Source organism: Anolis sagrei, chromosome 1, assembly GCF_037176765.1.
Source record: "Anolis sagrei isolate rAnoSag1 chromosome 1, rAnoSag1.mat, whole genome shotgun sequence".
In the NCBI taxonomy this organism is placed as follows: domain Eukaryota; kingdom Metazoa; phylum Chordata; class Lepidosauria; order Squamata; family Dactyloidae; genus Anolis; species Anolis sagrei.
Genome location: NC_090021.1, coordinates 240,458,332 through 240,481,049, shown reverse-complemented (window position 1 = coordinate 240,481,049; position 22,718 = coordinate 240,458,332). Strand labels below are relative to the sequence as shown.

General features: G+C 39.4%; 1 protein-coding gene across 1 annotated transcript in view; it reads left to right on the top strand.

Moving 5' to 3' along the window:
- The window catches only part of IRF7 (interferon regulatory factor 7), a 30,678-nt gene extending 7,960 nt beyond the window's left edge, over positions 1-22,718 (top strand). The window contains exons 4-12 of the mRNA XM_060769444.2: positions 145-334; positions 3,751-3,842; positions 5,833-5,884; positions 6,217-6,351; positions 8,282-8,509; positions 11,121-11,312; positions 14,595-14,978; positions 16,435-16,553; positions 17,785-22,718. Of these exons, the coding sequence (XP_060625427.2) occupies positions 145-334; positions 3,751-3,842; positions 5,833-5,884; positions 6,217-6,351; positions 8,282-8,509; positions 11,121-11,312; positions 14,595-14,978; positions 16,435-16,553; positions 17,785-17,943 (1,551 nt within the window). The 3' untranslated portion in view covers positions 17,944-22,718. The remainder of the gene's footprint in view (positions 1-144; positions 335-3,750; positions 3,843-5,832; positions 5,885-6,216; positions 6,352-8,281; positions 8,510-11,120; positions 11,313-14,594; positions 14,979-16,434; positions 16,554-17,784) is intronic.

Below are 22,718 nucleotides of genomic sequence, written 5' to 3'. Positions count from 1 at the left end.
ACCCATTCCCTTCCCTACTCTACTGCTATCCTTACATAATATGGATTCTGCTTGGGACAGGGATTCAAACAACATAGAGGTCAAATTTCTGAAGCATTGTTCTTTTCACATTTTTTCCATCTCTTATATTATGTTTTTGGAAAGGAATGGGCTGTAGTCAGCAAAAAATACAATGAAGATCTACCAGACCCAAGCAGATGGAAAACCAACTTCCGTTGTGCTTTGACAAGCACAAAGAAATTTGAAAAACTAGAGTCAAAGGATCCTGATTATCGTGTGTATAGAATCATCTCTCACAATGCTGCACCTGTTGCCAACCTTCCTGCTGATAGAAGTAAGTAAGGCAGGGATATCTGCTGATATTCATAATGTGCCAAGCTCTCTTTGTAAAGTCTTCTTCATTACTTTGGGCAGCTGATAACTTGTGGGTCTCTGCATATCGCAGTGGGGATCCTATGGTCATCCAGATGTTGTGCAACTACCAACATTCCTCAGCAATGTATGTGCTGGCAAGGGCTGCTCAGAATTGTAATCTTACAACATTTGGAGGGCAGCATGATTCCACCCCCTGCTATTTATCCACTGTCAGACAGTATCATCATTGATCACTTACAAAAAGCACTTGCTTGTCTTAAACATCTAATAAAACAAACCTGAGGTTCTGGCCAATTGTTTGACCAAACTATGCCAATATTTGGAACACATCTTAATTTATTATCTTAATTTAATAAATTAATGCCTTGAAAGGTCTCTCCAGCTACTACAAAGATAACCAACTGAAGCATAACCTTGCCAAGACATAAGTATGTGCTTTCTACCTACGGAACCGTGAAGCCAACAGGAAATTGAAAGTCACCTGAGTAAGCCAAGAGCTTGAACACTATTTCTATCCTAAATATCTCAGTGTCACCTTAGATCAAACACTAACACTTAGGAAACACTGCATGAACACCAAGCACAAAGTATCTGCACACAATAACATCCTGCGGAAACTTACTGGCAGCGCATGGGGAGCAGACCCAAAATTACTTCACTTACTTTACTGCTGAGTATGCCTGCTCTGTTTGGCATAAGTCTGTTCACACGAATCAGGTGAACATAGCACTGAAGGAAACATACAGAATAATCACAGAATGTCTCAAACCTATTTATTTATTTCATCCACTTATACCCCGCCCTTCTCACCCCGGGGGGGGACTCAGGGCAGCTTACAGGAAAGGCACAATTAGATGCCCAAATCACACAACAAACAATACAAAATATAACAATTCAACAATTAAAATAAAACATCAATACCTAATAAAATCATAAAAACTATCTCATGTCAGAGTCCATATATCAGAGTCCATATATCCATTCCATTCCATTGTCCTTGTCTATCAACAGGTCCTTTAGTTAGTTGTCAGCATGGCCTAAAGACATCCAGGTCTTTAGTTTTTTCCTAAACGCTGGAAGGGAAGTCGTCGATCTGATCTCCCCGGGGAGTGAGTTCCACAGGTGAGGAGCCACCACTGAGAAGGCCCTGCTCCTCGTCCCCGCCAGCCTCACTTGTGCCACTGGCGGGGTCGAGAGCAGGCCTCCCCAGAAGATCTTAAACTTCGAGGTGGGATGTAGAGGGAGATCCGTTCGGACAAATACACTGGGCCGGAACCGTATAGGGTTTTGTAGGTCAAAGCCAGCACTTTGAATTGTGCTCGGAATTGGATCGGCAGCCAGTGGAGCTGACGCAACAGGGGGGTGGTGTGCTCCCTGTACCTGTTGATAGACTCTACAAGCTAGCTGGCATCGCCCCCCCCCCCCCCCACGTGCGACAGGAAGTTGCTGCTAACTGTGAAAGAAATAAGGTTGGACACTGTGAAGGCCATCCACTGCATGGCTATCAGCCTCCTCCCAGTAAACTTAAATCAAGGAAAAGCTTCATGAGAGCCACCACTCCTCTTAATGTTCCCCCAGCAATAGCAAGAACATCCCTCAGGGCAGCTAAATCCCAATTGGATGACCCCCCCTGAGGGTCTTCCTCCAGGGGCAAACCAAGAATGGGCAACTTGGAAGTCCCTGAACAGATTGAGAAGTGAGGTGGGCAGATCAAAAGACAACCTGGCAAAATGGCACTATCTAAAAGAATCCTCCACCTTGTGTGACTGGAGCAGAACAAACAACGCTGCACATATATGCTTGTCTACAGTGCCCTGCCTGACACACAGAGGAAGAATTGTTTGAAGCTCCAGACAGTGCAGTTGCTGTTACCTGTTTTTGGTCAAAAGATATTTAACGTCTTGTGCTCCTTTTTTAAAAAAATCAGTTTTATACTTATGTATGCAATGCTTTTGACAAAAATTAAAAATAATAAATCTGACCTAAGAAACCACAATTATCAATTTCAGAACAAGCTCGGATATACACTATTTTTGAAGCATATTTTATTTTGAAACATGCATTTCCTGAAGTATAGGCTAGAACAGAGTAATAAATTCCTCTACAGAAAGATTTGGCCATATTTGTGTAATACAGGTCTTCTTAAACTTTTCCACTAGGAACTGCTTTTGGCCCGAGAAATTTTTATGTATATGAGTATATAAAATGGGTGTAAAATCAAATCATTACTGATACTGTAACAAATCAGTATTTGCAAGGCTTGCTAAACAGGGTGATTTTTCCTTTTTTGAAAAAAAAAATCGTATTCAGGCAGACGTTACCACGTATTGAAAAAATACCATGTTTGTTTAATCAGTTGTATCAAATGCTAATCCCAATGGAAATACGTATTGTTTAAACAAAATATTTTGTGGCATTCAGAAAACATTTACTGTTGCCCGATTTTTCAGGATCCCATTTGGAGTTGGGACCCACACTTTAAAAACAGTGGTATAATGCGTGATGTCAGTGATCAGAATAATTATGCTGTAACTTTTGTCATGTAGATATGCATTCTCAGATAAGATAAGGTGTCAGCCCTTCAGACTTTCGCAGATTTGATTAATGTGGTTCCTCTATGTCCTCCAGTGTGACGCTGTGGTCACATTCTATCAAATAATTTCCCATGGAGTCATATTGAACTAACTAGAGATTTCTAAAGAGACCACCTCTCTAGAAATCTGGAGGTCCGCCACTATAATCCAGCAGAAATTGACCATAAAGCCATGCTGGAGAAGCTAGATATTCCTAGAGAATTGTTCTCAGATAAAAACATAGCAATTTTATTATTTGCAGTCTTCTACTTTTACTGGCGTTTTGTGCCCCTTATCCCAACAAATGTGGAGGGGACTATAGCACTATTTGGATTGCATATTCAATTGTGCAACATTACAATTCAGTGGAAAAGTCATTTATAAGAGCCAGCGTATCACTTTGCATGCAAGATTTGAACTCTGTGACTCAGATGTAGACTCTTGACCACAATTTTCTGATTCAAGCAAAATGAGAAATTTGATTAGAGTCATCTGTGTTTAACTGATCAAATATGAAGGGCATGGGGAAAAGAGATTCTGTATATTGGCAACAAGCTCATTGCAGTCTTGACTCATTAAATTGTGAGCTGATTCTCTATAAACAAATTATTTCATCCAGATTAGACTGTGGCTCTTAGCATAAATAGGATCTATGCATGGCATGGGGGAGGTGTTCCTAAACGCATGTATCCTTATAAACGAAGGACATTAAACTTTTTACTATCCCTCATTAGATTTGCACTCTAGAGATACTATTTGTATCTTCTTTCATGCCTTCCATTTCTCCCTTGTTTTTTTAAAGGGAACGATGGTGATCATGAGAATGATATGTTACATATCAGCCCTTCCAGTGAAGGAGTACAAGGTTCCAACCAGACGACATCTCCACTTCAGGTACAAAGCTGTAGATCGCAACGGGATTGAGGGGTCTGAGAGCAGTGGAGGAATTGAGCATCTTCTAATGTTTTGATGTTGTAAAACAGTGTGTTATCCTGAGTGTCATTCAAAGCTACTACCATACCATCCAGAACATACCTAAACCTACCTGATTTTGGAAGTCATGCAAGGTTGGGAGGCTGCTAGAGATCTCCTTGTAGAGCTGGAGAAGAACCCTACCTGAAACAAAATTAGGGGAGGTACTGCCAGTCAGAGCTGACACCATTAGCTTAGATATGCCAGTGGTCTGATTCAGCTCTAATGCAGATTCCTATTAATGACAGCATGGCAGTGATTGAATATTAAGGACCTGTCTTTCTTTATTCAGAGGGAAGCAAGTCAAATGCAAGATTGAGGTAAAAAAGGGCTATCTGTCTGATTTATTGGGATAATTTGCTTCCTTAGGAATGCATTCTGCAAGCCATTTATATGTGAAACTTTAGATGGACTTCAGTTTTATTTTGGTTACATTGAGGTTGCAGGTCCAATATATAGTAAGTCCTGTGGAATTCAGCAGGATTTACTTCTTAGTAGACATATAACCATCATACCTCTTGGAACACCATCTGGCTTCAGAAGCTAAACAGGATCAGGCATGGTTAGAACTTGAATAAACACCATCAGGAATCTCCAGGTGGAGCTATGGGAATGCTCAAGAGCCATTGCTGGCAATAGGAGTCCCCGGCGGCACAATGGGAAAAACCATTGTGCTGACAGTACTGAAGACTGACAGGTCAAAGGTTAGAATCTGGGGAGAGCGCGGATGAGCTCCCTCTGTCAGCTTTGCTCCTCATGTGGGGACATGAGAGATGCCTCCCACAAGGATGGCAAAACATTTGGGCGTCCCCTGGGCAATGTTCTTGCAGATGGCCAATTCTCTCACACCAGACACAACTTGCAGCTTCTCAAGTCGCTATGGACACGAAAAAAGATTGCTGGCAATGAGAATCAACAGTGCCTGAGAAAGGCAATTTCCTCTGTTGTGAAATTGAAGCTGGTATCCCTAGTTCTGAGGAATTATTTGTAATAAATTGGCTAAAAACATTCAAAAGCTACATCCATGCAGAATTTATTGCTAAGGTCTTAAAACAACTCATTTGCCTGCTGGGGAGAGGCAAGGCTGGAGTTGTGAAGCAATACCTTGAATACATTCTTAAAGAACTAATGTGCCATGGAGTAGAAGAACCAGCTAATTAGATCAACTCTTTCCAATGTGAATCTTCCAGAATTGTTACACTACACGCCCTATCAATCCAACTATGCTGAGATGATCTAGTGTCCTCTGCCACGGGTTACATGGGACACTTCAAGTGCCTCATGTGGTCTCCTGTTGGCATAATTTCCACCCCACTAGAACAATACCTATTTGACAGTACCTCTCCAACTAGAAATTATCACACATGAAGCCAAAAGCAACTCTTTTGGAGCATTGGAATTGAATGTGAATATAAAATTGGAGTTGCCTTAGAATACAGAATCACAGTCCTCAGTATTGTTTTCATGGTGATAGATTGTATGTTGACACTGAACACGTTTGATTGGTTTTTATTTTCTTTCTGTTCCTGGAAGAGACTGCATAGAAGAGACAGGTGTCCATTGCAAAAGAACACTCTGGCCGATGAAGGGTTTTTTTGTGTACTACACAGTTGAAAGTTAGCAGAACTTATTGTAAGCCTTGTGTTTAAAAAATCCATTAGATGAAATATGTGAAAGTAGTCAAAAGATTTTAGGCATTCATATCGAAGACATTCTAAGTCTGTAGTCTTAATGAAAGCCTCTCTCGCTTCTGCTTCACAAAGTTGAAAGATAGCTGATTGTTGTAAATGATGCTATGCCCTGAAACATGCTACAAAAGATGTGATCTAAGATTGCTGGAGAAGAGTGTAATGTAAATGTTTGCATGGCTTCCCTTATGTGTGACAAGCCTGCTTATTTATCTGTTTTACAGCAGGAGATAAACAGTGCCTTTGAAATGCTATCACTGGAAAATCCAGTCACAGGTAAGCTGACTCACTTTTTAGTTTATGGTCATAAATGTCATTAGAGGCAGATGCCTATAATACGGGTAGGTCCAGGTTACAAATTTCAAATCCCAATTTAGTACTTTGAAATATGAACCACCTTGTCTTGCATTGTTTGTGACCCAGGAACTTAGATTCTAAACTTGAGCTGGCATTCAAACTCAAAGACCACAGGGCCCCTTCCTGGGATGGACTAGAGTTCCTTCCAGGCACTTCCTGAAAGAGCACCGTTATGTGAGGTATCCAATACATGCAAAAAAGCCATGCTAACCTATGGTTCTGATGTCCATGTGTATGTGTGTATGCTGCAGGACAAAATGTGAATACAGATGAAAACGTTTACCAATGTAGCAGTGATACGCTCCAGTGGGTTATGCAGCAAGCCAACATGAATCTGGATGAAATTCAGACAGTCTCATGGGCTCCTTCAAGTGATCCTCCAATAGGTAAGTTGAGATTCACAATTGACAAATGCTTTTTTAATTTTGTTATTTAGACAGATTAAGACAAAACCTACATACAAAAAATAAAAAAACAAAAAACCCAGGAACATCAACAACAAACAATTAAAAATACTTTTTCTAGAATACAACTATATCCTAAACATAAAAAGAACCCCAATAACTGCAAACTACAAATGATTTACATCTAATCTAATGTCCTCACATTCTCTGTCTGGTGGTTACATTCTCTCAGTTTTCTACACCCATTTAGGAACCATTAGTACATCCTTTCCCCACATAATAACACACTTCTAGTCCAAAAGTCCAGTGGTGAAGATTTAGCCCTACCTTGGCTTTAGGAACACAATAAATGGGCCCCTGTCTTTCTTAGTTCTGGAAAATTGATATTCAGAACCTTTTTGGGAAGGTATCTATGACACTCCCGAGAAGAATTAAAAACTTGGTTGAGTCAACTTTCTCTTCAGTGGTAAATATCCACTAATATACTGCAATTTGCTGAGCCCTTCCACATGCACAATGGAGGACCTTCTTACAGCAGTACTAGAGGCATTTGAAGTGGCCAGCTTCTGGTCAAAGGAAATTTAGCATAATGTCAAGTTTTTAACTTTGTTTGCAGTTTTAAAAATACATTGTAACTATATTCTCAATTTGCTTCTGACACGATAAATAAATCCACTAGTATTCATGCAAGGCAATTAGGCTTCTCAGCTGTTAAACTGATATACCTATATGTCTCTTTGAACTGTTAGGGACAAAGATATGCCAATGCACCAAAAACATATATATAGCAGAGTTTTAAAAGTGTTTATTTTAGTTGCCCAAAACATCTACTCTCTCTTAAAACATCTTGGTTTAAATCAAGCTGTCAAGAGATAAAAATATGTAGTCTTCTTTAAAATCAATATATCTGGTTTACTCACAAACTTTAGCATACAGGTACTTTGCTTATCAATCCAGCTACAGATAGGATTTGGAGAAGTTTATCTGTGCAGATAACACAGGGCTTCTTTATTGTAATCAACAGTCCAGAGTCTAAAGGATCTCTGATCTGAGAGTCTAATAGAGTCTCTGTCTTTCTATAGCATTCTATTTCTACTGACTTCTAAACTATCTTGTACTGCTTTTGATGAAAACACACACTGACTTCTAAAATGGAATCTAAAGTCTGAACAGCCCCAGATCTCTCCCACAACAAAGAAACAGAAAGGGAAAACTGCATACCAATACACACATATACAATACAGTAAGAAATCTGAATTATATATAAATTAATAACTAGTATAGGAGGCTTGTAAAAGGTTTCCAACAGTTAGAGATTTCTCCTTAATCCATGTAGTAAGTTTATCTATTTCTGCAAGTTTGCTTTTTTTCATAAGCCAATCATCTTGGATAGAATCATCGAGTCTTTCTATATTTGAGCGTAAGTAATTCTTGCTGTCAATATAATGTATAGCAATAACCTTCCACATTTTCAGTCGAGTTGTTCATCTGACATCCCAAGCAGATAGAGTTCAGGTTTCATTTCAAATTTAAATTTAACAATTTCTTCTAAAATGTATGTATTTGTGTCCAGTATTTCTGGGCATTTTTACACCACATATGGTAAAAAGTGCCTACCTTTCCCTCACATTTCTAACAATAACTAGAATTATTTTATACATCTTAGCAATCATTTCAAATGCTACTTAAGCCTTTCCTTCAATCTTTGGGTTGTAAGGCTGACTACTTCATAAACAGCAGTCATGCATGTAAAATCTTCATGCACAGACATCTGCATGGACAGAATATAAAGAGGATGTGGGGTAAATGTGTCAAAAGCAATTAGATCAACAGGCATGATCTTTAGATCTTACAATATTATCATTTTGTCTCCACATTTTCTTTTTCTTTCTCCCCAATTCTCCTGGTGAAGTTGCTTATCAACAAAACAATACCTATGCTGTCCCTCATGTTGATCAAAATGGCTATCACCTCCTAAGGAATACAGCAGTGAATGGGACAGTCGAAAATGGGTATTATGAAGAGCCATCCAGATGGCTGCCTGAAATCACAACAGATGTGACGTGTCATTCAGCTGCAATGCTTGCAGTGCAGCAGGCTCAACAAAACTCCCCTGCCCCAAATCAGCTTAATCATTTGGGTGAGTGTGGAATTCTGAAGTGTGAGTTTATGAATTTGCTCTCAATGGGAAATAAGACCAAAAAGGAGCATGTGATGTTTCATTCCAGTATCTAAAATCCTCAAGAGATTAGCACCAAAGAGAAAGATTGGTCGCAAATGAATTCTCTTGTGTGCTTAGAATAAACTGTTTTTAAATTATGGTTTTATTTAAAACCAGTAAAATACCAAGTATTAATTGGATGCATACTTAGTCAGGTTTAAAGTTGAGCCAATGTGAACAAAGTGTCTATAACAAAAACCAGCAAGGTGCTGTTTTTAACAACGTTGTCTAAAATCAGCTAGATGGTACGGTCAGTAGTTGATATGGGATGATTCTGGGAGATGTAGTCTGAGAATGGTAGAGCCAGCATGTTTAGTGCAGTGGTTCCCAACCTTTTCTTGACCAGGGGCCACTTTGACTGGGGTCCACTTTCCAACAATGGTACCAAAAGGGTTACAAAACAGTTTTTTAGATTTGGTTTGGTTATTTGGAATGCTGATTCAGAAAATTGCATTGGATAGACCACATCAGCTCTAGTTTCTGATACAGTCCAGTAGTTGCCATCTGCTCACCCACATAAAACCATATTTAATAAGTCCCTGCACTATAAGTGGGTTTCGCGAGACCAGTCACTCTCCTTGCAATGGTGTAGTAATGGTGAGGCCACAGACCATATTTTAGTTCTTGCTGACCACTGGTGGTCCATGGATCACAGGTTGGGAACCACTGGCTTAGTGGATTAAGACTGGAGACTAGGGTTCAAATCCATGCTTAGCTGTGGAAACTCTAGGCAAGTCACACTCAACCTCAGAAGGAGGTGAAGGAAAATCCTCCTTCTGAAAAAATGTTGCCAAGGAAACTCAGTGATTAGCTAATAAATCTTAAGAGTTGTGTAAGAGCCAACACAAAGAAAGTCCTCGGGCTAAAATGTACACAGAAAGTAAATATCTGAACCTTTGGAGACAAATTTCCCCCCTTTGTTGGTCATAGCAACCTATTGAGGAAAGAAGTGTACTGGAGTGCCATTGTGTGTTCAACGTCAATAGATAATTAATAAGTGAATATTGGAATCACTTAAGGACTCAGAAGAAATTTATATTATAAAGCCATTGTGAGCTTAAGCAAAAACCACTGGATCTTACCCAAAATCTTCATATACTGAGACTGATGAGGCAAAGCTGTCAGTGAAGTTTAAAGAGAATTATATCTTGTTGGATATAGTGACTGGAGAGCTAATGCAGAGAAACTAGAATGAGTAAAATTGGGACTCAAAAACAGATGGACATTTTAGAAAAATCAGAGCACAACAAGATGGAAATTTTGGAAGTAATGTCTCTCCCAGAGGTCAAAGAGCAGGGGAAAAACATCAATGGGCAAGATTTGCCAAAACAACTAATGAAAGGGACCTGTTTCAAGTTGTCTGAAGTCCTTGCTGATTTTACAGAAGTTCCATACAAAGATTTCAGCTGTGTGGTAAATGAGACTTATTGACAGGATTCTTATGAGATCAGTCAGGAAAAGCTTCATACACATGTGGTGGTGAAATATATAAGACAACAGATTAAAGATCTCGTTGGGTTGTTGTAGGTTTTTTCGGGCTATATGGCCATGGTCTAGAGGCATTCTCACCTGACGTTTCGCCTGCACTCTAGAGAGAATGCCTCTAGACCATGGCCATACAGCCCGAAAAAAACCTACAACAACCCAGTGATTCTGGCCATGAAAGCCTTCGACAAAGATATCATTCTTTATCAATTGATTGTATTGATAAATAAGATTGTTTTTAAAAAGGGAAGAGAAAAGCAAGAGTAATGCATTCCTAGAGAATGGAAGACCTTTGTGATGACAATGGCTGGTGAAGAGTAATGAGTCTGTTGAGATGGACACATTAACTACGTTGATGAAGGGAAATATCTGTTAAACTGCAAGCAAGATTGGGACTTACTAATTTACTAGTTATAACAATGAGAAGGTATTTGGTTATTATGGGTTTTAGGAATTAGTAGAATTTTATTAAAGGTAGAAGGTTGATTATATGTATAACAGCATTTAAAGGGAATAGTGTAAATAGAGGTAAATATCGGCATGCAGTGAATGAGAGGTTTGTAGATCAGTTTTTCTCTGTGTTTGTTTTGTTCTTATTGCATAGATGTGTGCCCTTGTTCATTTTATGTTTGTTTAAGTAGTATTTTTTTTAAAAAAAACCCAAAACCTTAATGCATGTAAACATGCTTTGTTTGTTTGTTTTTGGATCTTTGAATAAAAATCCCCAGGGCTATTTTTGTGACCCTGCGATACCCCAACAGGTGAAATAATATGTATACTTTAATTTTTTTTTAAAAAAAGCCTTTTGCTCTCAAATGACCCTTGTATAGTTTTTTTTACCACATTTTGGGCCTGTCTAGCCATTTGAGGACCAGGAGAACTGTCACAGAAATGCCCTCATGCTCATAGAAGGTATTTGGGAACAAATATTACTTTTGGGACTGTAGGCACTGGTCTTTAACAGTTGCTCACCCCGAAACAAAGTTTCAATGAGACCTGCTGCCTGAAGCATGAGTACATTCAAGGTATTTATCTTCTATAATAGTTGATGCCCTTGGTAATGAGAGCTGCTTCATTGATAATATGTTCATGGCTGAAGAACCTCTTGGAAATGGAGTGATGATGTGCAATGCAGCAAGCCAGCACCCCATCCTGGAGCAGAACCCATGTCCATTACCCATTGCATCCCCAGTTGAACAGACTCCTGCCCAGACTGCTCCGTTGCAGAATGACTCAGGTCAGTAAATGCACCCTGCCTGCATCTTCCTAAGGAGGAAGGGCAGTTACATATAAACTACATTCTAAACTAAAGAGGGTTCAGGTGGGAGTGTCTAGCAGCTAGGGCTTGATGTTTATCTGACGTCAAGCCCTAGCTGACGTGTTACACAGTAAGTGCTTGCAATGTGGAAGACCAGTTATCCTGGGAATTGGAGAAATGCTGACAAGACTTGTGCCTTGTGTAGAGACTATCTTTGTGAACGCATCCATGGTGCTCAATAAGCCAGCTCCACATTTGTGAGTTTACAATTTGTGGATTTGATTGTTCACAGTTTGATTGCCATGATCTCTTTAGGAATCTCTGGATCCTCCAGCACAACTCTATGGTCAGCTTCCAGCAGACATTGACTAGAGTTATACTGAAGGACCTAGAAATTCCTAGAGAGATGTTTTCCTAGGTAAAAAAAATAGTATCTGTATTTTTCCTACTTTTGTTTTTTCTTCTCCTTTTTATTGGGTTGTATAGGTAGAGTATAATTGTCACAATTATATTACAAAAGTATTAAAGAAACAAAATCAACCAATAGAGGTGAAAGAGATTACATACTCTTCGAGTATAGGTCAATTCCTGTTCCTTTCTAATTCCATCTTAATCTCCTACTTCTACCTTTCTCCTTATACTCCCCCTCCCTCTCCCCCCCCCCCCTCCGGGAACAGCTGTGATTCAGTTTTGGCTTTTATTCTATTTGTTGTATAATGGAGATGGTCCGATTTAGTTCCTTGTATTTTCTTTTTACCTTCACTTTGGCTATGAGTTCTTTCCAATTTGAGACCCATTTCCCCACAGGATATCCAATTATATATTATTTTTTTCTTTCAGTGATATAATCTTGGAGCATATGTCAACTAAATATGCATACCATTTTTTAATTTGCCATTTTTTTGTATTCTTTTCATCCCAGCACAATCGTTGCTTCTTTTATGTATATTTTATAATATTTGCCCCATATAATTACAACCCTTCCTTCCATTTTCATGGTGAAAAACAGTGTTTTATTCAGCTGTATTTTTAGCCCAAATATTTCTTCCATTTCACCCTTTGTTTTCCTATAAACATTTTTGTACCTTGTCACATTACCACTACATATGCATACATGAAATAAATAGTAATCAGGAGGACATTGATTTGTGGATTAACTCAATTAAAAATGTAAGCATCTGAGAATTAAGGAAATACAATGGAAAATAGTGAGAAAATAATATTTCAATTAGCCCATATTACCAAAAGCACAAGAAATGTATGTTGGCATAAATGTGGCAAAACAAGAAGCTATTTTCTACTTTAGTGGTGTTCCTGCACCTCTAACCCCAGTGAATGCTGAGGGCTATCTATACAATAATTACATTATAGAGTATGATAGTGAAGTCCTGTGCTGCAGTTTAGAACAGAATAGAATAGAATAGCCTTTTTCTGGATTGTCCAGGTTCCTTTTCAATTTGGGACCAGGAACTCTTTCCTTTAGAGTTCAGGGGATACGGTGACCCTCTCAAGAGGTCTCTCTTTTAAGTTGTGGACTTCAATTGAATAGTTTTGGCAACATTTTACATTGCCTAACAACTGGGAGGCCTCATGGTTGCAACCATAACAAATAATCACCTTGGCTACTAACTGCAGAACATGAAGAGTATAGTGAAAGCCATTGGATTCTGTCCTAAACAACGGTATATTCTGGCATCTTCTTTGCCCCAGTTCCTAAAAAGAAATATCTAAATTAGTCTGGGGAATCTGTTGTCTGTCAGAAGTTGCTGGCCTCCATTTCCCATCATGTCCAACCAGCATGGACAGGGATAATGAGAACTGGAATCCAGGAGTTTATGTGGTGCCACAAGTACCAAAGCCTTTATCCAATTTGTGTGATTATTTTTTTTAAAAAAAAAAAAACCTACATACCTTTTGCATCCAGGTAAACACAATATATATTTTAAATTTTTGATCATTTTGTGCTGGTTCGGCCCCAGTAATGGATGCTGACTTTCTGGTTTAGAAGTCAGAAATACCTAGGGCAGGAATAGGCAGATGTGATTGCAGGTACTTCAATTCCCATGCTGAAACTGAAATTCTTGTAACCCCTTCCCTGATGGTTATACTGTTCAGGAATGATGAGAGTTGCAGTTGAAAAAACCTCAGGAGCCAGAGGAAGAGCTCTTCTCCATGTTGATAACATTATTATTTATTTACCATCACAAGTATCTAAAAGTTGTGTATCCATGTCTTGTGCTTCCTCCAATGTGTGTATTCCAAAACGTTTCATACGTGTCAGCGTTGTCATTAGTTGAATTTATTTCATTTTGCCAATGAGAATATTACATGCTATTTCAGATATGATAGTTCAGGGGATGGACTTTGAAACAGCAGTTCTTTGTGCAAGCTTTTAGTGCCTCATTAGCAAGTAAAGCTTGTACAAGCCCTTTAGAAACCTGGACCTTCTGCTATATTAAAATTAAAACTGCGCCCGTACCTTGGGAGGTCTGGCTTGGCCACTGTAGTCCATATTCTGGTTACATCCCATATAGACTACTGCAATACACTCTATGTGGAGTTGCCTTTGAAGATTGTTTGGAAGCTTCAAATGGTCCAATGGGCAGCAGCCAGGTTGCTAACAGGAGCGACGCTCCAGGAGCATACAACTCCTCTGTTGCACCAGCTCCACTGGCTGCCAGTCTGCTACCGAGCACAATTCAAAGTGCTGGCTGTAGCCTATAAAGCCCTAAACAGTTCTGGCCCTGCTTATCTGTCTGAACGTATCCTTATGAACCATCTAGGAATTTACAATCTTCTGGAGAGGCCATGCTCTTGGTCCCACCTTCTTCACAGGTTTGCTTGGCGGGGATGAGAGACAGGGCCTTCTCAGCAGTGCCCCCTCGGCTGTGGAACACCCTCCCCAGGGATATTAGATTGGCCCCCACCCTCTTATCATTTCGCAAAAAAGTCAAAACCTGGCTGTTTGAGCAGGCTTTCTCAAATGCAGTGTAGCAGATAAACCCTGATCTCGGAACAACTGGACAACGCGATTGGACAATTATTTTGGTAATGAGATGCAAAGGATCTATGTTTTATTGGTTTTACTATTTAGTGAATTTTAACTATCTTAAATGTTTTAACTGTTTTTATATTGTTGTGGGCATCAAATTGTGCCGTTCTGGAAATTGCCATGAGTTGCCCTCAGGCTGAGAATGGCGGTGTAGAAATATAGTAAGTAAGTAAGTAAATAAATAATACGTCCATTTTTTTCTCTTACAGGAACACTTCCTTTGAACCTGGGTGTCTCCATCTTTTACAGGGGGAGTTTGTTCGATGAATTAAGAGTTGTAGCGTGTAGCTGTTTGTTTACCTATAAAAACAACCACACTGCCCAAGTACTAGGCAACCCACAGATAATACAATTTCCAAATCCAAAGATGCTTCCAGATCATAAGCAAGTTAGGTACACTTTGTCTGCACTTCAGAAGGCGGGTTTGCTGCTTTATCAGAAGAATGGCAAGCTCTGGGCCAAGCGCCTTGGTCCATGCAATGTCTTTTGGGCCTTGTCCAAGCAGCTGGAGAACATAGCTCAGCACCCAGAACACAGACTGTTGCAACGGGAGGTAGACACAGAGATCTTCAACTTTGAATCATATATTGAAGGTAATTGTTCAGGAAAATGAGGCTTCCTCTGTGATATGGGTACTCAGCTTCAGTATGTTCAAAAGACAATTTCAACCTCCCATATTTGCCCCCCGGTGAATAAAAAAAAACATGTAAATAAATAAGAAAGGAAATGTCTAGCCATGTTATTTCAGTTTCCTCCAGCAAATGTAATGGCTTTTGGGTAAAAATAAGGAAGAGGAAAATTCATTTTAGGAAAAATCTATATTTATTTATGGCATTTATTTATCGTTTCTCAACCCACCAGGACCTAAAGCCAACCCACCAGGGCCCAAATGCCCAATAGGTAAAGCATTAAATGCAGGTACACCTCAGTTAATGAATTCGAAGTGTTTCTGAGCATTACTTCTGTCATAGACAATTTGGTATCGGAGGCAAAGTTAACATTGAAAAAGGTAGGGATGAGTTCTTACACCACAAAAAGAAAGGTTGAATTTTATTTTCACCAGCCTCCACTTTTCTTAAGATTTCCATTTTGTTGGACATATTTGCAGAACTGAACTTTTGTTGGGGATAGCTGGTGATGGAGGCTCATTTGCTCTCCACTTTTCTCTCTGTTTTTCTGTTCACACTGCTCAGGAAAGGGATTCTGAGGTCAGCTGCTATTTACTTGCCTTTTCTAGACAGGCACACACAGCTGCAGTAGGGTTGACAAGAGTAGACAGGCACTCTTTTCCCACCTCGTGTTGTTTACTGCAGGCATGCAGCTGCAACAGTCTATGTTTCTTCATGCCTCATTCAGTGTTCTCCAAATGCCAATGCTTGTAAAAGAAAGAAAATGTCCAGCTAGACAGTGGACAAAGAGGGAAAGCAAGGATGGGCAGGTTTAAAAAGACTTCATGGAAAGGAGATTCATTTTCAGGGGCTTTGTTGACTGAGGAATGCACACAGATACTAAAAACCAATAATAAATAGTTTAGGTTTCTTTTTAAAAATAATTGTTTTAAAAGTTTTTTAAAAAAATCTAAAAACAGGTTTTAAAACAGCTAGTTTAGACACTCCCAGTTTTATGAACCAAGGACCATAGAAGGGAGTCTCATGGGCAAGTCCCACTACAGAGAAAGATCTGTGATATGTACCCACCATCCTAGCCTTATGGGGTTAGTGGGATAGTGGTGGTACTTCCACCCAAATCATCTTACATATTGGGCAGTCTCATAAAGGATGTTTCAGATACTTCAGGAAATACAGTTTTTCAGGGTAGCAGAGAGGAAGGTCACAGAATCTGCTAAAAAACAAGGGTTTGTGTGGCTTACCAGCCATGAGTTGCTAACTTCTGCTTTGTAGGCACCCAGTTGATAGATGTTGGAGTGGATTTTGCCTAGCTGTTCAGTTTTAAATTTTCCCCTAGTGATTATGTTGTGAAAGATTTTTTGTTGTTTTTATTAATTTCCATACACAGCCTCACAAAATTAGTTTTGACTTTTTATTTTAGGACTTCGGCAGTTTTGTGAGGGTCAAAGAAGTTCATCTCCTGATTATACCATCTACTTGTGCTTTGGGCAGCGTTTTTCTGCAGCCAAACCTAAGGAATCTAAACTAATTTTGGTGAAGGTAAGTAAGGAGGTAACACAGAATGCTTTGATGTGAGAATGGTAGTGCTTCCTGAACTTTAAGACCAAAGGCAGACGTTGTGTACTTCCTCTTGAGTAATACGGTCATGTTTGGCCGGTGCTTCACAATCACATGTTTGGCCGGTGCTCCCCCCTCCCTTTTGCCCTCACTGTCCAGAGGAGGAAGCAAATGTTTCCTTTTTCTATCCATCAGAAATCAGAAATTTTGTCTTGCCCGGCTTGAAATTTTGGGTAGAAAAATCTGATCAGGAGGCATTTTTTCCTTAAAAGAGCAAAAAGGGTTACAAGTGAACTTTATGTGATACACAAGAGGCAATAACAGTTGTTATTTGGCTGATTTGTACTTGGTATGGAGTAGCAGGATGTGGAATACATTGCTTCAGAGTTTTCTGTCTTGCCTTTTGCTGGAAGGAGAAATAGTTTTGATTTTGTCCTTTATATCTATTTGAAAGTTGTTGGGATTTAATGTTGGCCAAGTTCATCTCGTGCAAACATGGCCTGAAGTTATGTCTGTGGCTCTCTGGCCCTGGACATGCCCTACACCATCCACTTAGGGTTTCTTTTTAGAGTCCTAAAGTATTCTACCATAATCTGCTTTGGTCAGACCTCACCTGGAGAACTGTGCCCAATTCTGGGCACCACAATTCAAGAAGAATGTTCACAAGCTAGAACATGTCCAAAGAAGGGTGCCAAAATGATCAGAGGCTTGGAAACCAAACCCTATGAGGAACAGCTAAGGGAGCAGGATATATTTAGCTTGGAAAAAAGAAGGCTGAGAAGGAGTATGGTAGCCATATTTAAGTATTTGAAAGAATGTCATGGGAGGGGGCAAACTGTTTTCTTTTGCTCTGGAGACCAGAACATAGGGCAGTGGATTTGAGCTGAAAGAAGAGAGATTCCACCTAAACATTAGGAAGAACTTCCTGATGGTAAAAGCTGTTCAGCAGTGGAATATGCTATCCTGATACATGGTGGATTCTCCTTCTCTGGAGGTTTTTAAATAGGGGCTGGATGGCCATTGGTCAGATATGCTGACTGAGTGGGGTTGGACTGGATAGCCCTTGTGGTCTCTTCCAACTCTATCATTCAATCAGTTCACTCTCCACTCATCTTAGCTTGGTTGATGAATGGTAGGCTCAGGAAAACTGCATATGAGGGAATACATTTCTGTGCAGGTACATATGCTTAATCAGCTTTTGAATCTTTTGCAGTTGGTACCGGAGTTTTGTAAACATTGCCACGAACATGTTCTGAGGGAAGGCTTCTCATCCTTGAACAGCGAAATTGAGAGCTTGCAGTTCTCCAACAGCCTCTTTGATATGATGGAATATCTAGCTGGTTTCTGTAGGCCAGCCGACGAGGAACATTGAATGCTCTATTTCTGGGCAGACATTTCTCCAACACAAGAAAATATAATTGTAAAAGCGTTTGTTTTTAGATCTGGAATTATGTCAGACTCCACATCATGCATGAACAGGACTACAACTTAGTGGGAACTTCCTGTTGTTAAACTACAGAGATGCAGGTGAGAAATAGCTTCACCAAGTCTTCCCAGAAGACTTCTCAACACTTGCCCTATTATGCGGTACCACATTATAAATTTCTCCTTGCCATTGGCAGCTAGTGATGTGGTTTGGAGCTGAAGAAACCTCAGTCCTTAGGCAGTCTAATACAGGGAAGGGCACTTCTAAGTACTGAGGCCTAAGCCATTAAAGCCTTGAATCACATCAAGGCAGTGAAATAGTCTAAACAGCACTATAAAAAGCATATTAAGCAACTGTTGCTAAACTGGTTTAGCTGGTTAGATTGTTTGATATGTTTTGTTTTAAATTAATGTATTTGTTTTAAACTGTTTAAATTGATTTTATTTGTACATCACCTTGAAATCACATGATACAGGGTGGGATATAAATATATTTTAATAGTAATAAACAACTCCCATCAGTCACCATGGCCAATGGTCAAGGATGCTGGGAGTTCGGAATATGTGAAAGAACACCACATTGGGGGTGGGGATAGGACATGGTTTTTTAGCCATTACAATGCAGAATTGGGCTTACTAATTCTGTGCTTTTCCAGATCTCTAGAATATGTATTATGCATATTCTAGTCTGAAAGTGAGTTCATATCCCCCCTCCTTGTGCAAGCGACTCTGCCTTCTCAGGTTTTTCTGGGACAGATTTGTGGTCAGCTTCACAGATGACAACACTGCAGTTGCTTCTATTGTCTTATTTTTCGAAAGTCTCATTGTCTGAGTATGGGGTATGCAAAGATCGCATTGCAGGATTAGGCCGTGTGGTCTTTGTGGTGTTTTTTAGCTCTGTGATTGTAAGATGAGCAATTTGGGGTTGGAACCAGGATCTGACTTCCCTGGGCTCACCTCGACTCAGTCCTTATCACTTAGTTCTCCTATCTTCTTTATGTCATTTTCAGAGGTTGAGGTGGGGTGGACTGTGAAATGGAGAACTCTGCTTCTTTGCACATAGCTAATTCGGGGGGGGGGGGGGCTTGCACAAGTACTGGTATTTTGCTTTATAGAAAGATAGTTAGAAACACCAGTGGGATGATCTACAGTATTGATGATCAAAGTGTAGCCTGTGAGCCCTATGTGTCACCTTACAGACATTTTTTGTGGGCCAAAGGGCATCCTGTTGGTCAAACACAGACAATATTTTTTCCAAAAATTGTTTTGCTTCGCAATTGCTCCCCAATGCTTCATAGGTGGCCTAGGAAGCATTTTTATTATTGTAAAGCAATAGGCATTGTAAAGCAACGCTATTCCCTTTCTTAAAAGTGGCTTCTTGTGGGTCTAAAATGGGCCAGAGTAAAAATGCACTCCATGTTCCCTAGAGGGTATCTGAGGACAAGAAACTTTTTTTTTTGTGGAGAAATGCAGTCCTATAGCACATAACTTTCCAAACTATATGTTGCAACACATTAGTGTGTAGTAGTAGTAGTGTAGGTGTGTCACACAAATGTAATGAGAAATGACAAAAATCTTGGAAATTCATCTCATATATTTTAATACATGAATGAAAGATTTTCATGAGATATGTTGAATTCAACTTCAGGACCATTTTGTGGGGTTGTACACAAGTGGTGAATAGGGTCAAATGGATGGCACCAAAACATCCAGGATTTCCAAATGCTTTTTCCTTCCAGTTACTTATTTTTAGGAGAGATACTGTATCAAATCACTTTGGTAAAGGGCCTGGAAAATTGTTTTTTATAGCAAAAGAATGCATATCCTCAGTACATTTTTTTCGATTCCTGTAAAATTTGTTCAGATGGATTTGGTACCTTTTTGAAACAAGCTTCACATATATTGTTTGACTATATATTGACTATATATCTAGCCCTTACATTTGGGGAGTACTGTGGGACACTAGTTGGCCACCTCTGATTTCTACTGTCCCTCCCATTTCTACTATCAGGTCCCCATACAAAAAAACTCCCAGTATGTGACACATTTCGCGTATTCAAAACATAAGTCATCCTCTCCCTTGAATGGCAGGGATAAAATTATCCCTGAGGCAATGTTATTGAAAAGTTATAACTTGCCTTGAGCATCCATATGGATGACCAATTAATTACATTCATGAATAGGGACTTTGTCTACTTCCCGATCTATCAGGTTGTCCCTGTGAAGTTGGCTTGTTGTGGTCTTTTGATTATAGAATTTTTAATTGTTTTTAAGTGTTTGGGCAGAATGCTGTATCAGCTTGTACTTAACCCAATAACTTTCCCAGGTTCGACACCCCAAACATCATTCAGCTGTTCTTTAATTGTTGGTCGCATGTTTGTTTGATAAGTACGTTCTTTTTTAATACGGCACAAAATGGACAGGCTGTCTCTAAATTTACCATGTATCAAATAGAGGTTTGAGCATTGAACTCGGGTTCTGGGAGACCACAGTTCAAAGCCTAGCCATGTAAACTCATTGAATAGCCATGTGCAAAATCACATCCTCTCATCCTCAGACGAAGGCAGTCACCAATCTCCTCTAAATGGATTTTGCCATGAAAATCTGACAATATGTTTCTTTTAGGATCCTAATTCGTTTGAAAGGTTTTGAAGACAAACCACAGCAAGAACATCCTAAGGAAAGTGCTCTCCAGGTCATATTCGAGGCCCTCAAAACATACATCATTATCCCAATATTTTTAATCAAAATGCTCCCCCATACTTTGGGGCAATTTCACCACAGTTTTGCCGTGGCACTGCTGGGCATCATTTTAGACTGAGGAGGGGGCATGGTGAAGTTGCATTTGAGCAAGACAAAACAGTTTTGAAAAATTTTAGGGCTGAGGCATTAAGCAGAGAAGCCCAGCCCTCAATTTTGACACCCTAACTAAAAAAAGCCATATTCAGCTAAGACATGTTCACCAAGTTTCCTATCCAGATAGGTGTTATTAGTCACGTAGCAAGTAAGGTACTGGGGCATAACTTAATGTTTTGTTAATCACTTTGATTCCCATTTAACCAGAAGTAGGCTAATGGGCCTCACTGTGTGGCCTTGCCATTATGTCTCATATTCTATGACTTCTCTCCAAATCAGTCTATCAGTTATTGTGATGTGTTTGTTGTCTAGGAGTTGAACTTCACCTCCTAGAAAATGTAGCCACAGAGAATGATTAGAGGTTCTGGGAGCTGAAGTGCAAAATATCTGGATCACCAAATGTTAAGAAGCACTAATTCTATATATTATCTATTAGAGGGGAGGGAAGGGCCCCCATATCCTTAGGGTATATGTTCCCAGCTAGACCATGGTTATGTAGAACTGTGAACATAACTAAACAGCATTAATTGACCTAATGTCTGGTCCCAGCAAGTCATAGAGCTGCGTCAGAGGACCTAAAGATTTCTAAAACATTAATCCCCTCTTAGGAATTTCCTAGGTCCCCCAGCATAACTCCTATGGGAAGTGTATCATAGAACCAAGTAGAGGATCTAGTAAATTCTTGCAGTGACAATTTCCCCCCTCCTCCCCAGCATTGGGAAGTGAAACCGCTGATATTGGAGTCTTACTGTATATGTAATATTACATACACACAGAGAGAGTCTGGAATTCTGTTTGTTGGTACTAAATACACTAGACCCATAGAATAAATTAGTTGAGCGGAGAGAAAGTGTAGCTCCCATTGGGTTAACCCAAATCAGGAATACCAGTAGTACATAGGTCACTGCTTGTGGTAGGCAAAGAGGTCCATAATCCTGTCTCGCTATTTTTATGGCCTGATAGAGCACAGAAATTCCTTTTGTAAGGCAATTTAAATTACGATGTTTCATTTGAAAACAGCTGGAATCAATGGTAGCTTTACAAGTTATTCACTCTATGCATGAAAGCATACCAGAGACTATAGAATTAGTTTCTTTTTTAAAAGAAATCTTCCATCCTGCCAACATCAAAGGTAGTCCAGAAAGTCACAATACAGACATACTTAAAATAGACTGCACTTCAATTTGGATACACAGCTACTTCTCAGATTTAACAAACATGGTATAACAAATGCTCTTGGATAGCAAAAATAGGATGGGCAATATCCTCACAGAAACTACAGGCTGCACTGAGCAGATGTGTTGTAAATTTAGGGCCAAAATTGGTGTGTTTTAAGAATGAGAACTGATAGGGCTTTTATTTCACTCGCATGTGATATCTTCACCACTTCTATGGTGATAAAATAGCAGCTTCCTCTGAGAAGCCTACTGAATTCAATTGGGCAATTTTACAGCTTTTTTGAGAACGTCATCTTGATTGCTTTATTGGTAAGGGTTCAGAATTTTTTACGATACTATTCTGGGTACAGCTTTTATTTTGAAGGGAAAGAGAAGAACAAAGCATCTTGTACTTGCAGTTCTTCAGAATGTTTTCTGTTAATTTTGTTTGACTGGAAAATTTGTAATTACTTGATTGAACTATGTCTTGATACTAAATGTTACATTTTAGCTCAAGATTTTTCTTCATGGAGTCTCTTTGGGTATACTGATTTCTTTTATTTGCAGATTTTTTCTTGTAAAGAGAACTTCCCCATAATGAGAAATTACATATACTTCTGTAACCTTTGCTAATGCAGAAAGCTTTCTAAGCTGGGGTTTCAAAATACTCTCCTCATATCTGTGCAAATAAAATGACATTCTACAATGA